Source organism: Hypanus sabinus, chromosome X2, assembly GCF_030144855.1.
Source record: "Hypanus sabinus isolate sHypSab1 chromosome X2, sHypSab1.hap1, whole genome shotgun sequence".
Taxonomy (NCBI): Eukaryota; Metazoa; Chordata; class Chondrichthyes; order Myliobatiformes; family Dasyatidae; genus Hypanus; species Hypanus sabinus.
The window spans coordinates 13,847,295-13,872,986 of record NC_082739.1 but is presented as its reverse complement, the minus strand read 5'-3'; the positions used below and the strand labels follow the sequence as shown (position 1 = coordinate 13,872,986).

General features: G+C 43.1%; 3 protein-coding genes across 7 annotated transcripts; all 3 read left to right on the top strand.

Annotated features, from left to right (window-relative positions):
* Nucleotides 1-2,664: 2,664 nt before the first annotated feature.
* On the top strand, nt 2,665-7,287 carry LOC132385292 (apolipoprotein A-IV-like). Of its 2 annotated transcripts, none has more exons than XM_059957314.1 (5): nt 2,665-3,157; nt 4,009-4,088; nt 4,842-4,951; nt 5,364-5,490; nt 6,235-7,287. In XM_059957314.1, the coding sequence occupies exons 3-5, from the start codon at nt 4,903-4,905 to the stop codon at nt 7,133-7,135; spliced, it is 1,077 nt and encodes a 358-aa protein (XP_059813297.1). In that variant the 5' UTR covers nt 2,665-3,157; nt 4,009-4,088; nt 4,842-4,902; the 3' UTR covers nt 7,136-7,287. The 2 variants fall into 2 exon arrangements, with proteins under 2 accessions (XP_059813297.1, XP_059813296.1); XM_059957313.1 differs by having other exon boundaries at nt 2,666-3,157; nt 3,886-4,088.
* Nucleotides 7,288-10,955: 3,668 nt separating this feature from the next.
* Nucleotides 10,956-15,411, top strand: LOC132385291 (apolipoprotein A-IV-like). 2 transcript variants are annotated; one of them, XM_059957312.1, is made up of 5 exons: nt 10,956-11,281; nt 12,133-12,212; nt 12,966-13,075; nt 13,488-13,614; nt 14,359-15,411. In XM_059957312.1, exons 3-5 carry the CDS (start codon nt 13,027-13,029, stop codon nt 15,257-15,259), a joined length of 1,077 nt encoding a protein of 358 aa, XP_059813295.1. In that variant the 5' UTR covers nt 10,956-11,281; nt 12,133-12,212; nt 12,966-13,026; the 3' UTR covers nt 15,260-15,411. The 2 variants fall into 2 exon arrangements, with proteins under 2 accessions (XP_059813295.1, XP_059813294.1); XM_059957311.1 differs by having other exon boundaries at nt 12,010-12,212.
* A 2,423-nt stretch (nt 15,412-17,834) lies between these two features.
* LOC132385169 (apolipoprotein A-IV-like) lies at nt 17,835-22,317 on the top strand. 3 transcript variants are annotated; one of them, XM_059957011.1, is made up of 5 exons: nt 17,835-18,244; nt 19,096-19,175; nt 19,929-20,038; nt 20,451-20,577; nt 21,327-22,317. In XM_059957011.1, the coding sequence occupies exons 3-5, from the start codon at nt 19,990-19,992 to the stop codon at nt 22,225-22,227; spliced, it is 1,077 nt and encodes a 358-aa protein (XP_059812994.1). In that variant the 5' UTR covers nt 17,835-18,244; nt 19,096-19,175; nt 19,929-19,989; the 3' UTR covers nt 22,228-22,317. The 3 variants fall into 3 exon arrangements, with proteins under 3 accessions (XP_059812994.1, XP_059812993.1, XP_059812991.1); XM_059957010.1 differs by having other exon boundaries at nt 19,051-19,175; XM_059957008.1 differs by having other exon boundaries at nt 18,973-19,175.
* The last annotated feature ends 3,375 nt before the right edge of the window (nt 22,318-25,692 follow it).

The following is a 25,692-nucleotide window of genomic DNA, read 5'->3' as shown; positions in this document are numbered from 1 at the left end:
ATATGCTGAAAATATTTATTGTTTTTCGAGAGAAAAGTATTAAAATCAATGACTGAAATTTTGGAGTGTGAACTATAAAATATATGCAATAAAACTTTAATATCTGAGAAGTTTTCCTTCCTTTAGTACACGGGCAAAAATATAAATATAAATATAAATAAAAATATAAAATATAGAAATATATAATACTGCGCAGAACAAAGCAATTCATCACATCAAATGCGCACTGATTGTCCAACCCACTACATCCCATTTTCCCACACGTTTCCCCAATTACTGCAAATATCTCCGACAAGCATTGGTACGATGGAATTTTTGGAGATATTTATTGAAATCACACCTGCCAGATCTTTGATGGAAATCTGCTCCTTCTGCAGACTGGATAGCCTTCATGATGTCTATAGACCATATTCAATATCAGTAATTCAATCAATGTTCCAAAGATTCCAACATAACTTCAATCCTGTATGTATTATTGGACAGGCCATTGCAGCAGGCAACTGAACCTGCTAACTTAAATGTCTCGAGTGCAAGATCCATAAGACATAGTGTGGTGAACTATGTGCCTGTCGGGACACGCCCCTGCTGACTGCTCCTGTGGCTCCTCCCACAGGCCCCTGTATAAAGGAGACCTGCGGCCTGACGCTCGGCCTCAGTCTCCAGGACCTTGTATGATAGACACTCACTCCTGGTTCCTTCTTCCAGTCAATAAAAGCCGATATCTCGCCTACGTCTCAGTGTGAGTTATTGATGGTGCATCACATAGGAACAGAATTAGGCCATTTGGCACATCAAATCTGCTTCACCATTCAATCAAGATTTTATTTTCCTTCTCAACCTGATTCTCCTGCCTCCTCCCTGAAACTTTTGACACAGCTACTAATAAAGAACTGACCTACCTCTACTTTAAATATTCCCAATTATTTGGCCTCCATACCTGCATGTGGTAATGAATTCCACAGATTAGGCTGAAGATATTCCTCCTCATCTCTGTTCTAAAGGGATGTCCTTCGATTCTGAGTCTGTGCCCTATGGTTCCAGAGTCTTTGACAATTGGAACCATCCTCTTCATAAGCACTCCCTTTAAGCCTTGCAATATTTGTTAGACTTCAGTCAGATTCCCCCTCATTCTTCTGAACTCCAGTGAGTACAGGCTCAGAGCCATCAAACGCTCCTCATATGTTAGCACTTTCATTCCCAGGATCAATCTTGTGAACCTGCTCAGGACCCTCTCCAAAAGCCAGCACATCCTTTTTTAGAGACAGACCCAAACACAAATATACACAGCATGTCTGGGTACCTGATATTATAAACATACGTTCTGTGCAGGTGACTGCAGATTTCTAATGCCGAAGCTCTGATGAACACTTACCCATTCATGCCAGCTGTTTATTACAAGCTTGTTGAAAGTCTGAAGATCACTACGATCAGGGACGGGACAGTGGGAATGAGAGTTTATGCTCAGTGCAAGGAATAATGTGTCTAGGTGCAATTAAAAGATCAGAGATTGAGAGTCAATGGAATTGGAGTAAGTGCAAACAGAGAGTTTAAGGATGCAGATAATCCAGTGGAGCAGAAATGAAATCATTTCAAGAGAGACAGGAGCAGATTCAGATTTATTCATCACATTTAACAACCAACACAACCCAAGGGTGTGCTGAGGCAGCTCGCAAGTGTTTCTACACATACCATCTTAAACATTGCAGGCCCACAAAGATCCAATAAATAACAACAACAGCAAATTAGAAGAGACAGTTAGCAACAAAACAAATCCACTTTCCATCCATCTCACCCGTACACACACCCTGACACGCCTCCAAACCCAGAGTAGTTCACCCTTGGGCCTCCAGGCCTTGTCTCTGGATTCTCAGACTTGCAGGCATCAGGCCTCCAACTTCAGCCTTCACAGGACGATGATCATGGGTTTGACCTTCGGACCTCGACTTCCAGACTTGCACAGATTTCTCACCCCGGTGACCCGTGTCTTCATAATTCCTTCGGACCCCCATGACTATTATGAGCCTCTACTTCTATCTTCAGGCTTCTAACTTTGGCTTTGCGCTCAGTACTTTGCCTGGTTTGAACTTGGAGCTTCTACTTCCATGTCAGAGGAACCTTCCATATCTACTGCTATATCAGAGTCATGGGTTCCCGCCCTAAACACATCATCGGCTTTAAGTTGTGTTCAACTTTGAGCACCAGAGAACGGAATAATTTTTCAGGCAAGTTACCCAGAGCCAAGTCCATGACACGAGCAATGACTCAGACACATGAGCTGAAGGTAGAAAGGGCACAAGCCCATTGCCACTGTAAATTGCCTTTAGACAGTTAGAATATGGGGGGATTTGAATGGAATGTGGGAAGAATTTGAAAATGCAGTTAATCTAGTATTAATGTAGACTGTCAAGGACTCCATAGGCTAAAGGCCTATTTCTGTGCTGTCTTTCTCTGTGACTTTGTGACCATGAGGTCACAGGCTTAAGTAACAGTGATTGTCTTGTGTGAATACATTCATCTGCAGGACTTCAAGGCCTTAGCAGGTAAAACGGTACAAAATCATAGTGTTATGAGTGATGAACAGACCTGATGGTCAATGGGGTGCAGAGCTAACCATTCCCAACCCCCTCCTGAGAACTACGAACTATTGCTGTTGCTACGCTTCTCATGAGAGAGAGAGATAAAGCCCAGGCAAGAACATTTGCTACAGATAAGAGGGGGAGAGAGACTGTTGATTTACTGTATTATGACTCTTCCTGGATTATTTACCTTCCGCTACAAGGACTTTACTTTGCTCGTTAACATTCCTCAGGAGATAGCAGGAGTGGGCTGATTTGTTGGACACGGTCATTCAGAGTTGATGGATAGCTGAGACCCCGTGAGTGGGGATAAAAGACAGGTCTGGAGAGACACCCTTCAGACACACCAGTGGACACTGACTGAGTGTTGGGAACCCACAGAAAGGTGGGGGCTTCGGAGACCGAACCAGGAGATCAGTCAGTAAAGCTCACAGTGCTACAGCAGGGCCGGTGGGGACTTGTGTGTGGGTCCACTCATGCCAGAGTGACGAGTCCACCACAGAAGAACAGTCTAGCTGAAGACCAGAGGGGTCATAACTGAATGGCCACAACTACACGACGGATTAAGAAAGCCACAAAAGGTTTGCCTGCCACAGCTGTTACATCTCGCTCGCTCTCTCTCTCTCTCTCCAACGATTTCAACACAACAACCATAACCACCTCAGCATTTATGAACTGAACTCTATACCTTCCTATGACAATTCATTTACCCCTAGACATTGATAGAGCTTGTTTATTATTGATTATTACTATACCTACAGTTTTAGGTTTATTACTGCTAACTAGTTTTATATGTATATTTGCATTTTTGATATTGTATTGTGTAGTTTACTAATAAACACCTTTAGTTTGGTACCACCAGACTCCAATGGATTCTTCTATCTTTGCTGGTCAGACACCCAGTTACGGGGTACGTAACAATAGATTCTTTTATCTCAGACAGGAATTAGTTGGGCCCAGCATTTCTGTCTAAGGGATTAATTCCAATCATCACACTTTCCCTAAGGCTTTACAATTTGCTTCCTCTCGATCTATTTGCGGAGGCAAGGGGAAGTTTCTTTCCATCGGCTCCGCAAGATTCATTCCAGGCGCCGGCAACTCATTATTCCTACATCTCCCATCGGCTTCCTTTGCTGATGACCTCGAATCAATGTCCCCAGGTTACCTAACCTGCTGCCAATGATGACAGACTCTCCCTGTCATTCAAAATCCCTCACTCTAAGTCCATAGAGTGATCTAATGTTACAGCGGTAATAAATCATGGCCTTTGGACTGAAAAATTCATCTTGAATGGAATTTGCCCTCTCAGGTTGAGTTGGATTTATGGTGAAGGCAGCAGTTCAGAGTAACATTCTTGTTGGAAGCTCCACATTCTCTTGGTTTTCAGGGCAAGTCCACGAGTCAAACACAAATCTACCAACTTTGTCATCAGCTGCTGATAAGGTGCCCTTATATAGAGTGAGCGTCTGTGGGCTGCGACACAGATCTCCTGGAGAAGCACAGCAGAAACAGGTGAGAAGAGCCCTGAGGCTCAATTTCCTCCAACCCAGCGAGCTTGCCTGCTTATCCTTGTAAATGCTCTCTAGGGTCAGCTTCTCTGATCAGGCAATTGGTCAAGGCATAGGAACTAAAGAACAGCTTTCTGTTCTTCTGTATTGTTACAAGGTATAATTAAAAGTGAGTTTGATATCTTCTTCATTAGTAAGGGCATCAAAGTTTATGGGGAGAATGTAAGAGAATGGGGCTGAGAGAGAAAATAAATCAGTTTTGATTGAACAGACGAGCGGATTCGATGGGCCAAAAGGACCAATTCTGCTCCTGTGATTTATGCTTTTATAACTGACAGGTTATAACAGGCTAGATGTATGGAGGATCCTTTCTCTGGCTGAAGAGTTTAGATCCTGGGGTGGGGTCAGAGTTTCAGAATAAGGGGTGCGGCATTAAGGACTTCAAAGAGAAGGCATGCTGTAAACTAGAGGTCAGTAGGTCTTTGGGGGTCTCGCGGGCTCAGTCACTGGGCTCATTCAAAGCAGATGTGGAAATATTTCTGGCTGCCATGGGCACCGAGGCATATTGAGACAGTGCAGGAAAATGGTGGTGAGCCCAAAGACCAGCTTTGATCTCAATAACAGAACCGGTTCAAAGGGCTGCACGCTGACTCCTTGTGTAACAAATAGAGTTCAGAAGGGGGCAGGAATACTCGGGTAGATTTTCCATGTGGGTTTGAACCCGGCACTAACTCCGATCATTATTTTTTTCCCATAGATTGACTGCAAAGGGACACAGAAATAATCTGCCATACTCAATATCATTTGAGAACACCACCATGTTTCCCAGAGCAAACCTCCTGCTTCTGGCTGCTGCCTTTCTCACAGGTATGAGATTCAAATATTCCAATTCTCTTATTCTGGGACGATGACTGGGATTTTATTGCCACTTCCAATCTTCAAAGGTTCTTGATTGAACTTGGACTCACTATCTTCACTTCACTGATGAACACCTGATATTAGCTCTTATCTGAATTCTGGAGCCCCTTGCTTTGTCCATTCTTCCACACATCGGCTCCTGGGTGCCCTTACTGGGTTTGTTCTAAGTCCACATTACAAATATTCAAAGACCTGGGATTTTACTCTATGACTCATCCAGCTACAGTACAGCCCCAAAAAGGACTGATCACCAAGATACACTGTGAAGTTTTGAAGTTTTTGATCGGGTGAATGAACAGTAGATCTGTGGAACTTTCCTCCTGTTTCCTACCCTGATCACCTCAAATTTTCCTTCCCATAGGCTGTCGGGCTGAGATCAATGGAGATCAGGTTCGAGATGCCTTCTGGAATTACATCAGCCAAATGACTGAAGAAGCCCAGGATAGCGTCGAGCTGATCCAGAGCTCAGAAATCGGCCAGCAACTCAAGTGAGCATTTGGCGTTTTAATGGGTACTAAGAATAGATTAGCGTATTGATCGAGGAACTGGCCAGGGATGTCTTAGGACTGGAGCATTACAACAGTCCGAGAGTTTCTTTGCAATTACTTTATAGAATCTGATCCTCACCAACATTATTGTCCAGCTCTATTTGTTAACTGACCAGTTTAAGATGCCAGTGAAGTCTCAACTATAGACACAAATTTCCTTCACTAAGGAAGTTATGGACTTCTATGATGACCCAGTCAATCTGCAGTAACAATAGTGATATTTTGAAGTTCAGATGTATTATGTATCTACTCTAATCTAAAAGTTTTTCAGTAGGAGCTGAATTCATTATTTCAGATTAATAGTCCTGGTTTTGTGGATTAGTTTCACCAGCAGCACTGTGCTATAATATTAAAGTGAAGGTTCCTCAGCAAGTTTAAAAACAAACAAGAATGAGAATAAAGAATAAAAGAAGTGGTAAACTCATCAGGGCTGGTGGAACAGATACCCAGCAAAACTTAACAAATAGGTAATACTAGAATGAATGAAAACTATTGTGTGAATCACATCCTCCCACTGCAATGAACACCTGTAGTTCCCTTAGAAGATCTTGTGATCCAAAATGTCCTTTATAAGCTCTCCTTTCCAGTGTACATTTGTCTCAGAACCAGCCTTGTACAGAGCTCTGTCTAAACGTATCTCTTTCCTGTAACGAGTATAAGAAACAACTGTCTCTTCTTTTCCAGTCACCTTATTCAGGATAATCTGCAGACGGTCAATGACTATGCTGAGGATCTCCGACAGAAGTTGGCTCCTTACACAGATGGTCTTCATGAGCGGATGACAGTAGACATTGAGAGCCTTCGCCAGCAGATAAGAGAACAACTGGAAGACCTGAGGGAGAAACTTGCTCCCTTTGCGGATGGAGTTCATCAGAAGATCAGCAGGAACATTGAAGAATTTCATCAGAAGTTGACCCCTTTTGCTGAAGACCTGGGCCAACAGCTGCGTAAGAATGCAGAGGAACTTCGGCAGAAGTTGACTCCTTTTACTGAAGAGCTACAGGCCAGACTGGAAGTGAGCACAGAGAACCTCAGGGAAGTCCTGACTCCCTACGCTGAAGAGCTCCAGGTGAAGATTGATGAAAACATGGACACCCTCAGGCAGAACGTGGCTGCCAAAGCTGAAGAATTCCGCTCCAGGTTTAATGAGAATGTCCAGGAGCTTCGCAATAGCTTGGCACCCTATGCCAAGGATGTCCAGATCAAGATGAACCAACAAATTGGAGAAATGTCCCAGATGGTTGAGCCATATGCCGAGAAGCTCCAGGCAAAAGTCAATGAGCACGTGGATGTTCTGAACCAAAGGCTGAACCCTTACATCGTCGAACTGAAAGCTAAACTTAACGAGAACGTGGACCAGAACCTGGGCCCATTCATTGAAAATTTCAACACCAACGTTAACCAGAGAATCGAGGAGTTCCATCAGAACCTGGCTCCCTACACTGAGCAGCTGAAACAAATCATCAGTCAGAATGTGAAGGAGATGCAGGAGAGACTCGTCCTGAATGGAGCCAATGTTCAGCAGGATCTTCAGACCCAGCTCACCGCTCTATGGGGCAACTTCTGGCAGCATCTGCAGAACTAATTCAGAAATAGAATGTGGCTCTGTCAAACTGTGTGCCAAGACTAAGGGGTCCTTTTACTTTCTCAAATGGTAATATGCTGAAAGTATTTATTGTTTTTCGAGAGAAAAGTATTAAAATCAATGACTGAAATTTTGGAGTGTGAACTATAAAATATCTGCAATAAAACTTTAATATCTGAGAAGTTTTCCTTCCTTTAGTACACGGGCAAAAATATAGAACTATGTAAATAATACTGCGCAGAACAAAGCAATTCATCACATCAAATGCGCACTGATTGTCCAACCCACTACATCCCATTTTCCCACACGTTTCCCCAATTACTGCAAATATCTCCGACAAGCAATGGTACGGTGGAATTTTTGGAGATGTTTATTGAAATCACACCTGCCAGATCTTTGATGGAAATCTGCTCCTTCTGCAGACTGGATAGCCTTCATGATGTCTATAGACCATATTCAATATCAGTAATTCAATCAATGTTCCAAAGATTCTAACATAACTTCAATCCTGTATGTATTATTGGACAGGCCATTGCAGCAGGCAACTGAACCTGCTAACTTAAATGTCTCGAGTGCAAGATCCATAAGAAATAGGAACAGAATTAGGCCATTTGGCACATCAAATCTGCTTCACCATTCAATCATGGCTGTTTTATTTTCCTTCTCATCTCTATTCCACTGCCACAACAACAATACAATTTGTTCAGCCAGGCTGTTTTCTACTGAGACGCTGCAATTTTCTTCATGCTCACTTTCATTCCTGACTGCAACTCAATTGTGTTTCTACGGTTTCCAATGAAACACTGATTTCCACTGCTCATTTGAATGTAACTGTGCCTCAGTTAGGAGCCGCTTAGGAATGCTTTCTTTTAAGATTCCAGGAACTAAGCAATCTCTCAGTGCATCATTAAGCCCATTAGGGAAGTGACAATGGCCAGACAATCTCTTCAATTCAGCCACCTATGCCAAGATCGGCTCCCCTCCTCTTTTTCATTTTTTAAAATATTTTATTTAAATTTTTTAGAAGAAGGAATGCAAGGACTCAGCTAATACAACAATTAATACATATTGAAAAAAATTAATTTGAATACTGTACGTTAATAAGTCTGAGGAAAAAAAAGAACACCTATCCCAACACCATCTCTCGGCATTTAGAAAAAAAGGGAAAAAAACATAAGAGAGAGGAAAGGAAGGAAAGGAGAGAAGAAAGAATAGAGGGGAAAGAAAGAAAAAGAAGAGTAGGCATCCAGCTCTCAGAGTCAGTTTAAAATACAAATTTAAGAAACTAGCTTATAATAAGGGATATAGTAATTTAAATAAAAAATTAAAAATATTTTAAAATATCCAGACATTTATGTAATCCAAATATGGTTGCCAAATCTCAATGAACATAGTGTATCCATTCCTAAGGGTATAAGTAAGGGGTATACAACTTTGCACTTCTTTATTCCAACGATCAATATGTACAAGGGAATCAGGTTTCCATGTTACCGCTATGCATTTCCTGACTACTGACAACACAATTTTAATAAATTTGGATTTATTCCTGGGGAGGTTAACTTTCAAGACTGCTAAGTTCCACAGAAGAAACAATTCTGGGTCTAGGGGGAAACCCATCCCCAGAATCTCTCCCAGTACCTCCCCCAGATCCATCCAAAAAGATCTCAATTACGTGCATAGCCAGGTGGAATGCAAAAAGCTACCAACATCTATGCCACACCTGAAACACTTGTGAGAAATTTCTGGTTTATTCTTATGTATTTTTTCAGGTGTGACATATAACTGATGTAAAAAATTTAAAATGTATCATTCTGTATCTAGAGTTGATAAGAGTGGTAACGCTATCCAAACATAAATGTGACCAGCATTGATGATCAATCACAATGCCCAAATCCGACTCCCATCTTTCCCTCGATCTGTAGGCTTCCCTCCTTTTTGATTCTGCTTATGAAACCTAAAGTGTTCTGCAATGGGTTCTCAGTGTTCCTGCATCACTTTTACAATACAGTAGCAGCAAAACTCAGTTATGATAGTTTGGTTCGAGCAATCAAATGTCCAAGAAAACTGTGTGCCTTTAAACACAATACACTTGGCAAAACTGGCACTCGCTTCTCATTGGCCATTTTATTTGCATCAAAATTAAGTTCCAATAGTTCAGTATACATGAGTCAATTGAGCAATCAAACTCGTCAATCTTTCCGAAGTAACCAGCCATTTCTGATTTTTATTTAATGTTCAGTATCACCCGCTACTGACAGTTTAAGATCCCCAAATTGTTCCATTTACTGCCTTTAAAAAAACCTCGATTGTGAGATCCCTTCCGAAAACCAGGTGTTGACTGCTTTCGCTTCACACTCGGCCATCTCCCCTCACGTTGAGGTGGGTTTTTACTCGACGATGTATCTGCTGTCTTTATTTTACTTTAAACGGCTCGCTGTGTTTAACAGATTGGTAGCAGTCTCGGGTTTGTTTTTAAAATACCTAATCACCAATGTTGTATTTTCTAACTTCAAAACACGAAGTAATTGAAAGAAGTATACAGAGTCCGAAATACAGGTCTCGCTCTGCCTTTAAACGAGGCGCGCTGGTATCACGTGGTAGCGTGATGGCAGTTACAGTTAACGTATTTTTACACATAACCATAAACAATTATTTAAACAAACAAGAATACTTAAACTATATATTATACACACAGACACACACACACACACACACACACACACATCCCCTTTCCATCCATCTCACCCGTTCACACACCTTGACACGCCTCCAAACCCAGAGTAGTTCACCCTTGGGCCTCCAGGCCTTGTCTCTGGATTCTCAGACTTGCAGGCATCAGGCCTCCAACTTCAGCCTTCACAGGACGATGATCATGGGTTTGACCTTCGGACCTCGACTTCCAGACTTGCACAGATTTCTCACCCCGGTGACCCGTGTCTTCATAATTCCTTCGGACCCCCATGACTATTTTGAGCCTCTACTTCTATCTTCAGGCTTCTAACTTTGGCTTTGCGCTCAGTACTTTGCCGGGTTTGAACTTGGAGCTTCTACTTCCATGTCAGAGGAACCTTCCATATCTACTGCTATATCAACGTCATGGGTTCCCGCCCTAAATACATCATTGGCTTTAAGTTGTGTTCAACTTTGAGCACCAGAGAATGGAATAATTCTTCAGGCAAGTTACCCAGAGCCAAGTCCATGACACGAGCAATGACTCAGACACATGAGCTGAAGGTAGAAAGGGCACAAGCCCATTGCCACTGTAAATTGCCTTTAGACAGTTAGAATATGGGGGGATTTGAATGGAATGTGGGAAGAATTTGAAAATGCAGTTAATCTAGTATTAATGTAGACTGTCAAGGACTCCATAGGCTAAAGGCCTATTTCTGTGCTGTCTTTCTCTGTGACTTTGTGACCATGAGGTCGCAGGCTTAAGTAACAGTGATTGTCTTGTGTGAATACATTCATCTGCAGGACTTCAAGGCCTTAGCAGGTAAAACGGTACAAAATCATAGTGTTATGAGTGATGAACAGACCTGATGGTCAATGGGGTGCAGAGCTAACCATTCCCAACCCCCCTCCTGAGAACTACGAACTATTGCTGTTGCTACGCTGCTCATGAGAGAGAGAGAGAGAGAGAGAGAGAGAGAGAGAGAGAGAGAGAGAGATAAAGCCCAGGCAAGAACATTTGCTACAGATAAGAGGGGTGAGAGACTGTTGATTTACTGTATTATGACTCTTCCTGGATTATTTACCTTCCGCTACAAGGACTTTACTTTGCTTGTTAACATTCCTCAGGAGATTGCAGGAGTGGCCTGATTTGATGGACACGGTCATTCAGAGTTGATGGATAGCTGAGACCCCGTGAGTGGGGATAAAAGACAGGTCTGGAGAGACACCCTTCAGACACACCAGTGGACACTGACTGAGTGTTGGGAACCCACAGAAAGGTGGGGGCTTCGGAGACCGAACCAGGAGATCAGTCAGTAAAGCTCACAGTGCTACAGCAGGGCCGGTGGGGACTTGTGTGTGGGTCCACTCATGCCAGAGTGACGAGTCCACCACAGAAGAACAGTCTAGCTGAAGACCAGAGGGGTCATAACTGAATGGCCACAACTACACGACGGATTAAGAAAGCCACAAAAGGTTTGCCTGCCACAGCTGTTACATCTCGCTCGCTCTCTCTCTCTCTCTCCAACGATTTCAACACAACAACCATAACCACCTCAGCATTTATGAACTGAACTCTATACCTTCCTATGACAATTCATTTACCCCTAGACATTGATAGAGCTTGTTTATTATTGATTATTACTATACCTACAGTTTTAGGTTTATTACTGCTAACTAGTTTTATATGTATATTTGCATTTTTGATATTGTATTGTGTAGTTTACTAATAAACACCTTTAGTTTGGTACCACCAGACTCCAATGGATTCTTCTATCTTTGCTGGTCAGACACCCAGTTACGGGGTACGTAACAATAGATTCTTTTATCTCAGACAGGAATTAGTTGGGCCCAGCATTTCTGTCTAAGGGATTAATTCCAATCATCACACTTTCCCTAAGGCTTTACAATTTGCTTCCTCTCGATCTATTTGCGGAGGCAAGGGGAAGTTTCTTTCCATCGGCTCCGCAAGATTCATTCCAGGCGCCGGCAACTCATTATTCCTACATCTCCCATCGGCTTCCTTTGCTGATGACCTCGAATCAATGTCCCCAGGTTACCTAACCTGCTGCCAATGATGACAGACTCTCCCTGTCATTCAAAATCCCTCACTCTAAGTCCATAGAGTGATCTAATGTTACAGCGGTAATAAATCATGGCCTTTGGACTGAAAAATTCATCTTGAATGGAATTTGCCCTCTCAGGTTGAGTTGGATTTATGGTGAAGGCAGCAGTTCAGAGTAACATTCTTGTTGGAAGCTCCACATTCTCTTGGTTTTCAGGGCAAGTCCACGAGTCAAACACAAATCTACCAACTTTGTCATCAGCTGCTGATAAGGTGCCCTTATATAGAGTGAGCGTCTGTGGGCTGCGACACAGATCTCCTGGAGAAGCACAGCAGAAACAGGTGAGAAGAGCCCTGAGGCTCAATTTCCTCCAACCCAGCGAGCTTGCCTGCTTATCCTTGTAAATGCTCTCTAGGGTCAGCTTCTCTGATCAGGCAATTGGTCAAGGCATAGGAACTAAAGAACAGCTTTCTGTTCTTCTGTATTGTTACAAGGTATAATTAAAAGTGAGTTTGATATCTTCTTCATTAGTAAGGGCATCAAAGTTTATGGGGAGAATGTAAGAGAATGGGGCTGAGAGAGAAAATAAATCAGTTTTGATTGAACAGACGAGCGGATTCGATGGGCCAAAAGGACCAATTCTGCTCCTGTGATTTATGCTTTTATAACTGACAGGTTATAACAGGCTAGATGTATGGAGGATCCTTTCTCTGGCTGAAGAGTTTAGATCCTGGGGTGGGGTCAGAGTTTCAGAATAAGGGGTGCGGCATTAAGGACTTCAAAGAGAAGGCATGCTGTAAACTAGAGGTCAGTAGGTCTTTGGGGGTCTCGCGGGCTCAGTCACTGGGCTCATTCAAAGCAGATGTGGAAATATTTCTGGCTGCCATGGGCACCGAGGCATATTGAGACAGTGCAGGAAAATGGTGGTGAGCCCAAAGACCAGCTTTGATCTCAATAACAGAACCGGTTCAAAGGGCTGCACGCTGACTCCTTGTGTAACAAATAGAGTTCAGAAGGGGGCAGGAATACTCGGGTAGATTTTCCATGTGGGTTTGAACCCGGCACTAACTCCGATCATTATTTTTTTCCCATAGATTGACTGCAAAGGGACACAGAAATAATCTGCCATACTCAATATCATTTGAGAACACCACCATGTTTCCCAGAGCAAACCTCCTGCTTCTGGCTGCTGCCTTTCTCACAGGTATGAGATTCAAATATTCCAATTCTCTTATTCTGGGACGATGACTGGGATTTTATTGCCACTTCCAATCTTCAAAGGTTCTTGATTGAACTTGGACTCACTATCTTCACTTCACTGATGAACACCTGATATTAGCTCTTATCTGAATTCTGGAGCCCCTTGCTTTGTCCATTCTTCCACACATCGGCTCCTGGGTGCCCTTACTGGGTTTGTTCTAAGTCCACATTACAAATATTCAAAGACCTGGGATTTTACTCTATGACTCATCCAGCTACAGTACAGCCCCAAAAAGGACTGATCACCAAGATACACTGTGAAGTTTTGAAGTTTTTGATCGGGTGAATGAACAGTAGATCTGTGGAACTTTCCTCCTGTTTCCTACCCTGATCACCTCAAATTTTCCTTCCCATAGGCTGTCGGGCTGAGATCAATGGAGATCAGGTTCGAGATGCCTTCTGGAATTACATCAGCCAAATGACTGAAGAAGCCCAGGATAGCGTCGAGCTGATCCAGAGCTCAGAAATCGGCCAGCAACTCAAGTGAGCATTTGGCGTTTTAATGGGTACTAAGAATAGATTAGCGTATTGATCGAGGAACTGGCCAGGGATGTCTTAGGACTGGAGCATTACAACAGTCCGAGAGTTTCTTTGCAATTACTTTATAGAATCTGATCCTCACCAACATTATTGTCCAGCTCTATTTGTTAACTGACCAGTTTAAGATGCCAGTGAAGTCTCAACTATAGACACAAATTTCCTTCACTAAGGAAGTTATGGACTTCTATGATGACCCAGTCAATCTGCAGTAACAATAGTGATATTTTGAAGTTCAGATGTATTATGTATCTACTCTAATCTAAAAGTTTTTCAGTAGGAGCTGAATTCATTATTTCAGATTAATAGTCCTGGTTTTGTGGATTAGTTTCACCAGCAGCACTGTGCTATAATATTAAAGTGAAGGTTCCTCAGCAAGTTTAAAAACAAACAAGAATGAGAATAAAGAATAAAAGAAGTGGTAAACTCATCAGGGCTGGTGGAACAGATACCCAGCAAAACTTAACAAATAGGTAATACTAGAATGAATGAAAACTATTGTGTGAATCACATCCTCCCACTGCAATGAACACCTGTAGTTCCCTTAGAAGATCTTGTGATCCAAAATGTCCTTTATAAGCTCTCCTTTCCAGTGTACATTTGTCTCAGAACCAGCCTTGTACAGAGCTCTGTCTAAACGTATCTCTTTCCTGTAACGAGTATAAGAAACAACTGTCTCTTCTTTTCCAGTCACCTTATTCAGGATAATCTGCAGACGGTCAATGACTATGCTGAGGATCTCCGACAGAAGTTGGCTCCTTACACAGATGGTCTTCATGAGCGGATGACAGTAGACATTGAGAGCCTTCGCCAGCAGATAAGAGAACAACTGGAAGACCTGAGGGAGAAACTTGCTCCCTTTGCGGATGGAGTTCATCAGAAGATCAGCAGGAACATTGAAGAATTTCATCAGAAGTTGACCCCTTTTGCTGAAGACCTGGGCCAACAGCTGCGTAAGAATGCAGAGGAACTTCGGCAGAAGTTGACTCCTTTTACTGAAGAGCTACAGGCCAGACTGGAAGTGAGCACAGAGAACCTCAGGGAAGTCCTGACTCCCTACGCTGAAGAGCTCCAGGTGAAGATTGATGAAAACATGGACACCCTCAGGCAGAACGTGGCTGCCAAAGCTGAAGAATTCCGCTCCAGGTTTAATGAGAATGTCCAGGAGCTTCGCAATAGCTTGGCACCCTATGCCAAGGATGTCCAGATCAAGATGAACCAACAAATTGGAGAAATGTCCCAGATGGTTGAGCCATATGCCGAGAAGCTCCAGGCAAAAGTCAATGAGCACGTGGATGTTCTGAACCAAAGGCTGAACCCTTACATCGTCGAACTGAAAGCTAAACTTAACGAGAACGTGGACCAGAACCTGGGCCCATTCATTGAAAATTTCAACACCAACGTTAACCAGAGAATCGAGGAGTTCCATCAGAACCTGGCTCCCTACACTGAGCAGCTGAAACAAATCATCAGTCAGAATGTGAAGGAGATGCAGGAGAGACTCGTCCTGAATGGAGCCAATGTTCAGCAGGATCTTCAGACCCAGCTCACCGCTCTATGGGGCAACTTCTGGCAGCATCTGCAGAACTAATTCAGAAATAGAATGTGGCTCTGTCAAACTGTGTGCCAAGACTAAGGGGTCCTTTTACTTTCTCAAATGGTAATATGCTGAAAGTATTTATTGTTTTTCGAGAGAAAAGTATTAAAATCAATGACTGAAATTTTGGAGTGTGAACTATAAAATATCTGCAATAAAACTTTAATATCTGAGAAGTTTTCCTTCCTTTAGTACACGGGCAAAAATATAGAACTATGTAAATAATACTGCGCAGAACAAAGCAATTCATCACATCAAATACGCACTGATTGTCCAACCCACTACATCCCATTTTCTCACACGTTTCCCCAATTACTGCAAATATCTCCGACAAGCAATGGTACGGTGGAATTTTTGGAGATGTTTATTGAAATCACACCTGCCAGATCTTTGATGGAAATCTGCTCCTTCTGCAGACTGGATAGCCTTCATGATGTCTATAGACCATATTCAATATCAGTAATTCAATCAATGTTCCAAAGATTCTAACATAACTTCAATCCTGTATGTATTATTGGACAGGCCATTGCAGCAGGCAACTGAACCTGCTAACTTAAATGTCTCGAGTGCAAGATCCATAAGACATAGGAACAGAATTAGGCCATTTGGCACATCAAATCTGCTTCACCATTCAATCAAGATTTTATTTTCCTTCTCAACCTGATTCTCCTGCCTCCTCCCTGAAACTTTTGACACAGCTACTAATAAAGAACTGACCTACCTCTACTTTAAATATTCCCAATTATTTGGCCTCCATACCTGCATGTGGTAATGAATTCCACAGATTAGGCTGAAGATATTCCTCCTCATCTCTGTTCTAAAGGGATGTCCTTCGATTCTGAGTCTGTGCCCTATGGTTCCAGAGTCTTTGACAATTGGAACCATCCTCTTCATAAGCACTCCCTTTAAGCCTTGCAATATTTGTTAGACTTCAGTCAGATTCCCCCTCATTCTTCTGAACTCCAGTGAGTACAGGCTCAGAGCCATCAAACGCTCCTCATATGTTAGCACTTTCATTCCCAGGATCAATCTTGTGAACCTGCTCAGGACCCTCTCCAAAAGCCAGCACATCCTTTTTTAGAGACAGACCCAAACACAAATATACACAGCATGTCTGGGTACCTGATATTATAAACATACGTTCTGTGCAGGTGACTGCAGATTTCTAATGCCGAAGCTCTGATGAACACTTACCCATTCATGCCAGCTGTTTATTACAAGCTTGTTGAAAGTCTGAAGATCACTACGATCAGGGACGGGACAGTGGGAATGAGAGTTTATGCTCAGTGCAAGGAATAATGTGTCTAGGTGCAATTAAAAGATCAGAGATTGAGAGTCAATGGAATTGGAGTAAGTGCAAACAGAGAGTTTAAGGATGCAGATAATCCAGTGGAGCAGAAATGAAATCATTTCAAGAGAGACAGGAGCAGATTCAGATTTATTCATCACATTTAACAACCAACACAACCCAAGGGTGTGCTGAGGCAGCTCGCAAGTGTTTCTACACATACCATCTTAAACATTGCAGGCCCACAAAGATCCAATAAATAACAACAACAGCAAATTAGAAGAGACAGTTAGCAACAAAACAAATCCACTTTCCATCCATCTCACCCGTACACACACCCTGACACGCCTCCAAACCCAGAGTAGTTCACCCTTGGGCCTCCAGGCCTTGTCTCTGGATTCTCAGACTTGCAGGCATCAGGCCTCCAACTTCAGCCTTCACAGGACGATGATCATGGGTTTGACCTTCGGACCTCGACTTCCAGACTTGCACAGATTTCTCACCCCGGTGACCCGTGTCTTCATAATTCCTTCGGACCCCCATGACTATTATGAGCCTCTACTTCTATCTTCAGGCTTCTAACTTTGGCTTTGCGCTCAGTACTTTGCCTGGTTTGAACTTGGAGCTTCTACTTCCATGTCAGAGGAACCTTCCATATCTACTGCTATATCAGAGTCATGGGTTCCCGCCCTAAACACATCATCGGCTTTAAGTTGTGTTCAACTTTGAGCACCAGAGAACGGAATAATTTTTCAGGCAAGTTACCCAGAGCCAAGTCCATGACACGAGCAATGACTCAGACACATGAGCTGAAGGTAGAAAGGGCACAAGCCCATTGCCACTGTAAATTGCCTTTAGACAGTTAGAATATGGGGGGATTTGAATGGAATGTGGGAAGAATTTGAAAATGCAGTTAATCTAGTATTAATGTAGACTGTCAAGGACTCCATAGGCTAAAGGCCTATTTCTGTGCTGTCTTTCTCTGTGACTTTGTGACCATGAGGTCACAGGCTTAAGTAACAGTGATTGTCTTGTGTGAATACATTCATCTGCAGGACTTCAAGGCCTTAGCAGGTAAAACGGTACAAAATCATAGTGTTATGAGTGATGAACAGACCTGATGGTCAATGGGGTGCAGAGCTAACCATTCCCAACCCCCTCCTGAGAACTACGAACTATTGCTGTTGCTACGCTTCTCATGAGAGAGAGAGATAAAGCCCAGGCAAGAACATTTGCTACAGATAAGAGGGGGAGAGAGACTGTTGATTTACTGTATTATGACTCTTCCTGGATTATTTACCTTCCGCTACAAGGACTTTACTTTGCTCGTTAACATTCCTCAGGAGATAGCAGGAGTGGGCTGATTTGTTGGACACGGTCATTCAGAGTTGATGGATAGCTGAGACCCCATGAGTGGGGATAAAAGACAGGTCTGGAGAGACACCCTTCAGACACACCAGTGGACACTGACTGAGTGTTGGGAACCCACAGAAAGGTGGGGGCTTCGGAGACCGAACCAGGAGATCAGTCAGTAAAGCTCACAGTGCTACAGCAGGGCCGGTGGGGACTTGTGTGTGGGTCCACTCATGCCAGAGTGACGAGTCCACCACAGAAGAACAGTCTAGCTGAAGACCAGAGGGGTCATAACTGAATGGCCACAACTACACGACGGATTAAGAAAGCCACAAAAGGTTTGCCTGCCACAGCTGTTACATCTCGCTCGCTCTCTCTCTCTCTCTCCAACGATTTCAACACAACAACCATAACCACCTCAGCATTTATGAACTGAACTCTATACCTTCCTATGACAATTCATTTACCCCTAGACATTGATAGAGCTTGTTTATTATTGATTATTACTATACCTACAGTTTTAGGTTTATTACTGCTAACTAGTTTTATATGTATATTTGCATTTTTGATATTGTATTGTGTAGTTTACTAATAAACACCTTTAGTTTGGTACCACCAGACTCCAATGGATTCTTCTATCTTTGCTGGTCAGACACCCAGTTACGGGGTACGTAACAATAGATTCTTTTATCTCAGACAGGAATTAGTTGGGCCCAGCATTTCTGTCTAAGGGATTAATTCCAATCATCACACTTTCCCTAAGGCTTTACAATTTGCTTCCTCTCGATCTATTTGCGGAGGCAAGGGGAAGTTTCTTTCCATCGGCTCCGCAAGATTCATTCCAGGCGCCGGCAACTCATTATTCCTACATCTCCCATCGGCTTCCTTTGCTGATGACCTCGAATCAATGTCCCCAGGTTACCTAACCTGCTGCCAATGATGACAGACTCTCCCTGTCATTCAAAATCCCTCACTCTAAGTCCATAGAGTGATCTAATGTTACAGCGGTAATAAATCATGGCCTTTGGACTGAAAAATTCATCTTGAATGGAATTTGCCCTTTCAGGTTGAGTTGGATTTATGGTGAAGGCAGCAGTTCAGAGTAACATTCTTGTTGGAAGCTCCACATTCTCTTGGTTTTCAGGGCAAGTCCACGAGTCAAACACAAATCTACCAACTTTGTCATCAGCTGCTGATAAGGTGCCCTTATATAGAGTGAGCGTCTGTGGGCTGCGACACAGATCTCCTGGAGAAGCACAGCAGAAACAGGTGAGAAGAGCCCTGAGGCTCAATTTCCTCCAACCCAGCGAGCTTGCCTGCTTATCCTTGTAAATGCTCTCTAGGGTCAGCTTCTCTGATCAGGCAATTGGTCAAGGCATAGGAACTAAAGAACAGCTTTCTGTTCTTCTGTATTGTTACAAGGTATAATTAAAAGTGAGTTTGATATCTTCTTCATTAGTAAGGGCATCAAAGTTTATGGGGAGAATGTAAGAGAATGGGGCTGAGAGAGAAAATAAATCAGTTTTGATTGAACAGACGAGCGGATTCGATGGGCCAAAAGGACCAATTCTGCTCCTGTGATTTATGCTTTTATAACTGACAGGTTATAACAGGCTAGATGTATGGAGGATCCTTTCTCTGGCTGAAGAGTTTAGATCCTGGGGTGGGGTCAGAGTTTCAGAATAAGGGGTGCGGCATTAAGGACTTCAAAGAGAAGGCATGCTGTAAACTAGAGGTCAGTAGGTCTTTGGGGGTCTCGCGGGCTCAGTCACTGGGCTCATTCAAAGCAGATGTGGAAATATTTCTGGCTGCCATGGGCACCGAGGCATATTGAGACAGTGCAGGAAAATGGTGGTGAGCCCAAAGACCAGCTTTGATCTCAATAACAGAACCGGTTCAAAGGGCTGCACGCTGACTCCTTGTGTAACAAATAGAGTTCAGAAGGGGGCAGGAATACTCGGGTAGATTTTCCATGTGGGTTTGAACCCGGCACTAACTCCGATCATTATTTTTTTCCCATAGATTGACTGCAAAGGGACACAGAAATAATCTGCCATACTCAATATCATTTGAGAACACCACCATGTTTCCCAGAGCAAACCTCCTGCTTCTGGCTGCTGCCTTTCTCACAGGTATGAGATTCAAATATTCCAATTCTCTTATTCTGGGACGATGACTGGGATTTTATTGCCACTTCCAATCTTCAAAGGTTCTTGATTGAACTTGGACTCACTATCTTCACTTCACTGATGAACACCTGATATTAGCTCTTATCTGAATTCTGGAGCCCCTTGCTTTGTCCATTCTTCCACACATCGGCTCCTGGGTGCCCTTACTGGGTTTGTTCTAAGTCCACATTACAAATATTCAAAGACCTGGGATTTTACTCTATGACTCATCCAGCTACAGTACAGCCCCAAAAAGGACTGATCACCAAGATACACTGTGAAGTTTTGAAGTTTTTGATCGGGTGAATGAACAGTAGATCTGTGGAACTTTCCTCCTGTTTCCTACCCTGATCACCTCAAATTTTCCTTCCCATAGGCTGTCGGGCTGAGATCAATGGAGATCAGGTTCGAGATGCCTTCTGGAATTACATCAGCCAAATGACTGAAGAAGCCCAGGATAGCGTCGAGCTGATCCAGAGCTCAGAAATCGGCCAGCAACTCAAGTGAGCATTTGGCGTTTTAATGGGTACTAAGAATAGATTAGCGACTTGTATTGATCGAGGAACTGGCCAGGGATGTCTTAGGACTGGAGCATTACAACAGTCCGAGAGTTTCTTTGCAATTTCTTTATAGAATCTGATCCTCACCAACATTATTGTCCAGCTCTATTTGTTAACTGACCAGTTTAAGATGCCAGTGAAGTCTCAACTATAGACACAAATTTCCTTCACTAAGGACGTTATGGACTTCTATGATGACCCAGTCAATCTGCAGTAACAATAGTGATATTTTGAAGTTCAGATGTATTATGTATCTACTCTAATCTAAAAGTTTTTCAGTAAGAGCTGAATTCATTATTTCAGATTAATAGTCCTGGTTTTGTGGATTAGTTTCACCAGCAGCACTGTGCTATAATATTAAAGTGAAGGTTCCTCAGCAAGTTTAAAAACAAACAAGAATGAGAATAAAGAATAAAAGAAGGGGTAAACTCATCAGGGCTGGTGGAACAGATACCCAGCAAAACTTAACAAATAGGTAATACTAGAATGAATGAAAACTATTGTGTGAATCACATCCTCCCACTGCAATGAACACCTGTAGTTCCCTTAGAAGATCTTGTGATCCAAAATGTCCTTTATAAGCTCTCCTTTCCAGTGTACATTTGTCTCAGAACCAGCCTTGTACAGAGCTCTGTCTAAACGTATCTCTTTCCTGTAACGAGTATAAGAAACAACTGTCTCTTCTTTTCCAGTCACCTTATTCAGGATAATCTGCAGACGGTCAATGACTATGCTGAGGATCTCCGACAGAAGTTGGCTCCTTACACAGATGGTCTTCATGAGCGGATGACAGTAGACATTGAGAGCCTTCGCCAGCAGATAAGAGAACAACTGGAAGACCTGAGGGAGAAACTTGCTCCCTTTGCGGATGGAGTTCATCAGAAGATCAGCAGGAACATTGAAGAATTTCATCAGAAGTTGACCCCTTTTGCTGAAGACCTGGGCCAACAGCTGCGTAAGAATGCAGAGGAACTTCGGCAGAAGTTGACTCCTTTTACTGAAGAGCTACAGGCCAGACTGGAAGTGAGCACAGAGAACCTCAGGGAAGTCCTGACTCCCTACGCTGAAGAGCTCCAGGTGAAGATTGATGAAAACATGGACACCCTCAGGCAGAACGTGGCTGCCAAAGCTGAAGAATTCCGCTCCAGGTTTAATGAGGATGTCCAGGAGCTTCGCAATAGCTTGGCACCCTATGCCAAGGATGTCCAGATCAAGATGAACCAACAAATTGGAGAAATGTCCCAGATGGTTGAGCCATATGCCGAGAAGCTCCAGGCAAAAGTCAATGAGCACGTGGATGTTCTGAACCAAAGGCTGAACCCTTACATCATCGAACTGAAAGCTAAACTTAACGAGAACGTGGACCAGAACCTGGGCCCATTCATTGAAAATTTCAACACCAACGTTAACCAGAGAATCGAGGAGTTCCATCAGAACCTGGCTCCCTACACTGAGCAGCTGAAACAAATCATCAGTCAGAATGTGAAGGAGATGCAGGAGAGACTCGTCCTGAATGGAGCCAATGTTCAGCAGGATCTTCAGACCCAGCTCACCGCTCTATGGGGCAACTTCTGGCAGAATCTGCAGAACTAATTGAGAAGTAGAATTTACTTCATTGTCCTCTTGGTGCACAGATAAAGTAATGCTTAAATGTAACTCTCCCCACTCTATTTATTTTTTGCAAAGAGGGAGATATTAATATTATTGCATTTTTGAGTGTGAATTTCTGAAATGTGTACAATAAAATTTTGAATTACCTTTTGATCCATCACATTTGCATGTTTTATTTTCATAATGGAAATTGCCCCTTTGTACACTTACATTTTTGTAAATACTTTAAGAAATTCACTCATATAACATCATTTCCTTCAGTGTTATACCATTGGTAATTAACATTATCTGGAGTGAACCCTAGAAATGACCATTTCTCAATGATTTTGCATCTCTTCAGGTTTTGAAGTCAGACCCTCCTTAGTCTGAGACATCCTTGTTGAATTGGTGCCATTTTTGGTTTTGTCTCTCTCAGAATGATAATCTTTGCTGTTCTCCCTCAGGAGCATTTGAGGAAACCTGGAATATTATTACCCAGAGGCAACTCTCTTTGGGCAATTCTCTGCTAACTGGATTGATACTCCTAAACAATGAATCCTTTACTTACTTTGAGTCTTCAGGCTTGTCTGCAATATGGTACAGTCCACCAACTATGACAGGTGTCCAAAGGTTGAGGTATTGCTTTTCAGATGATTGCACACTCATTACATGATGATGTACATGCTCACTCCAGATTCAAGTCAGTTTATTGTCATATACAGCAGCGTGCAATGAAATTCCTCACTTGTGTGATGTTCACCGTGTAAGCAGTACACATATACAATAACAAATACTACAATGGTAATAATAAATAATGCATTGCTCCATGTCTGTGTAATATTGGAAAATGGTGATTGGTAACATTGTCCAAAAATAGAGCCTTTAACTTGGACCTGATAAGCACAATGGTTGTGATGTAGTCTGGATGGGCAGTTAACTACTGCCCCTCCCAGCACACCTGACCATAACCCTAACCCTACCCAAGGACACAGGAGACTTTGCTGTTGTACTCCTGTGCACTAGCTGAGTCAATATGCTTCAGTCTCACCTGAGTGTGAAGGGGCCTGAAGCCCCCCCAGTGGAGGAACAGGGACTGGTGGCTGGAGGGAACATGCAACCCAACAGACTCACAGGTGAAGTGTTGCCTCACCTGCAAGGACCATTTTGGGCCCCTGAATGGTAGTGAGGGTGGAGGTGTAGGGGTAGGTGTAGCTCTTGTTCTGCTTGCAAGGTTAAGTAGCAGAAGGGAGATCAGTGGAGAGGAACAAATGGAGAAGGGAGTCATGTTGGCAGCGATCCCTGCGGAAAGCAGGAAGTGGGGGGTGGGTGTGGTGGAGAGGGAAAAATCTGCTTGCTGGTGGGATCCGGCTGGAGATGGCGGAAGTTACTGATAATTATGTGCTGGACGTAGAGGCTGGTGGGGGTGGTAGTTGAGGACAAGAGGAACCCTATCCCTGGTGGGCTGGCGGGAGGTTGGGGTGAAGGCAGACATGCACAAAATGGAAGAGATGTGGTTGAGGGTAGTGTTGATGGTGGAGGAAGGGGAACCCCTTTCTTTGAAAAAGGAGGATATCTCCTTCATTCTGGAATGAAAAGCCTCATCTTGAGAGCAGATGCAGTGGAGATGGAGAAATTGAGAGAATGGGATGGTGTTTTTACAAGTAACAGGGTGGGAATAGGTAGTGTCCAGATAGCTGTGAGAGTCTATGGGTTTATAATGGACATCAGTAGATAAGCAGTCACCAGAGATAGAGGCAGAGAGATTGAGAGAGGGGAGGGAGATGTCAGAAATAGACCAGGTAAATTTGAGGGCAGGGTGGAAGTCGGAGGCAAAGGTGATGAAGTCGATGAGGAAGCAGCACAGACAAGAGAAAACCTGCAGATGCTGGAATTCCAAGCAACACACGCAAAATGCTGGAGGAGCTTAGCAGACCAGGTAGCATCAGTGGAAAAAAGTACAGTGGACATTTTGGGCCGAGACCCTTCAACAGGACTGGAGAAAAAAAGATGACGAGTACACCTGCCCCTACACCATTCAGGGCCCCAAAAAGTCCTTCCAGGTGAGGCAACACTTCACCTGTGAGTCTGTGGGGGTCATATACTGTGTTCAGTGCTCCCGGTGTGGCCTCCTGTATATCGGTGGAGACCCGACATAGATTGGGAGACCTCTTTGCTGAGCACCTACACTCCGTCTGCCAGAAGAAGTGGAATCTCCCAGTGGCCAGCCATTTTAATTTCACTTCTCATTCCCATTCTGACATGTCAATCCATGGCATCTCCCACTGGCAGGATAAAGCCACACTTAGGTTGGAGGAACAACACCTTATATTCTGTCTGGGTAGTCTCCAACCTGATGACATGAACATTAATTTCTCAACCTTCGGTTATGCCTCCCCCTTCACCATTCCCCACCCCTTTTTCCCTCTCTCACCTTATCTCCTTACCTGCCCATCACCTCCCTTCTGTGCTCCTTCCCCCTTTCCTTTCTTTCATGGCTTTCTGTCCTCTCCTATTAGACTCCCCCTTCTCTAGCCCTTTATCTCTTTTCCCAATCAATTTCCCAGCTCTTTACTTCATCCCTCACACTCCCAGTTTCATCTAGCACCGTGTTTCTCTCTCCTCTCCCCACACTTTTTAAATCTACTCCTCAGCTTTCTCTTACCAGTCCTGTCCAAGAATCTCAGCCCAAAATGCCGACTGTACTTTTTCCCATAGATGCAGCCTGGCCTGCTGAGTGCCTCCAGCATTTTGTGTGTGTTGCTTGGATTTCCAGCATCTGCAGATTTTCTCTTGTTTGTAATTAATTAGAAACTATTTTGGGAATTTTGCAGCACTGAAAATTGCTACATAAATCCGAGCCTTTCTTGAAAAGATGACATCATGATGGGGTGAATTTGTGGTAAAACTTTAATCACTTTGTCACTATTCTGTTAAATTTAGAGCTACTTCTGAAGTCTTCATTGGGCTGGTAAGTATGGAAATTGCAAGTGCCATCAATGACACTCTGCTCCTCTTTGTGACATAACGAACATAGCAATCCAAGTAGAGTTGCTGACTGAATACACCCTTTAACCATTTACACACTATTCTCACAATACAATCTGTTGCAACTACTGTCCTCTTGAAAGCATAACTGAGTTTTTAATGATGTATGGAGATAAAATTCCTTTTGAACCACATGCCTTAAAGTCCTAATTTTAGAAGTGTTGATGCTTATTTCTTGAAAATAACATTTATAACTTTCATTTACTCTTTACTATGTTACTTCCCTTACTATTTTCCTCCCTAAATAATGAGACAAAGAGGATTGAAGAGGATTTCTTGAAACTTAGGACTTTGGTAACAGAACTCAAGAACTCAAGACCCTCAGAATTGCAGCAGAATAAATGTTACAGAGGGTCATTGGGCTGGTGGAGATTTACAGGAGTGAGTTCAAGAAACCACATTCTACAGATCAAGCTTGAAAAA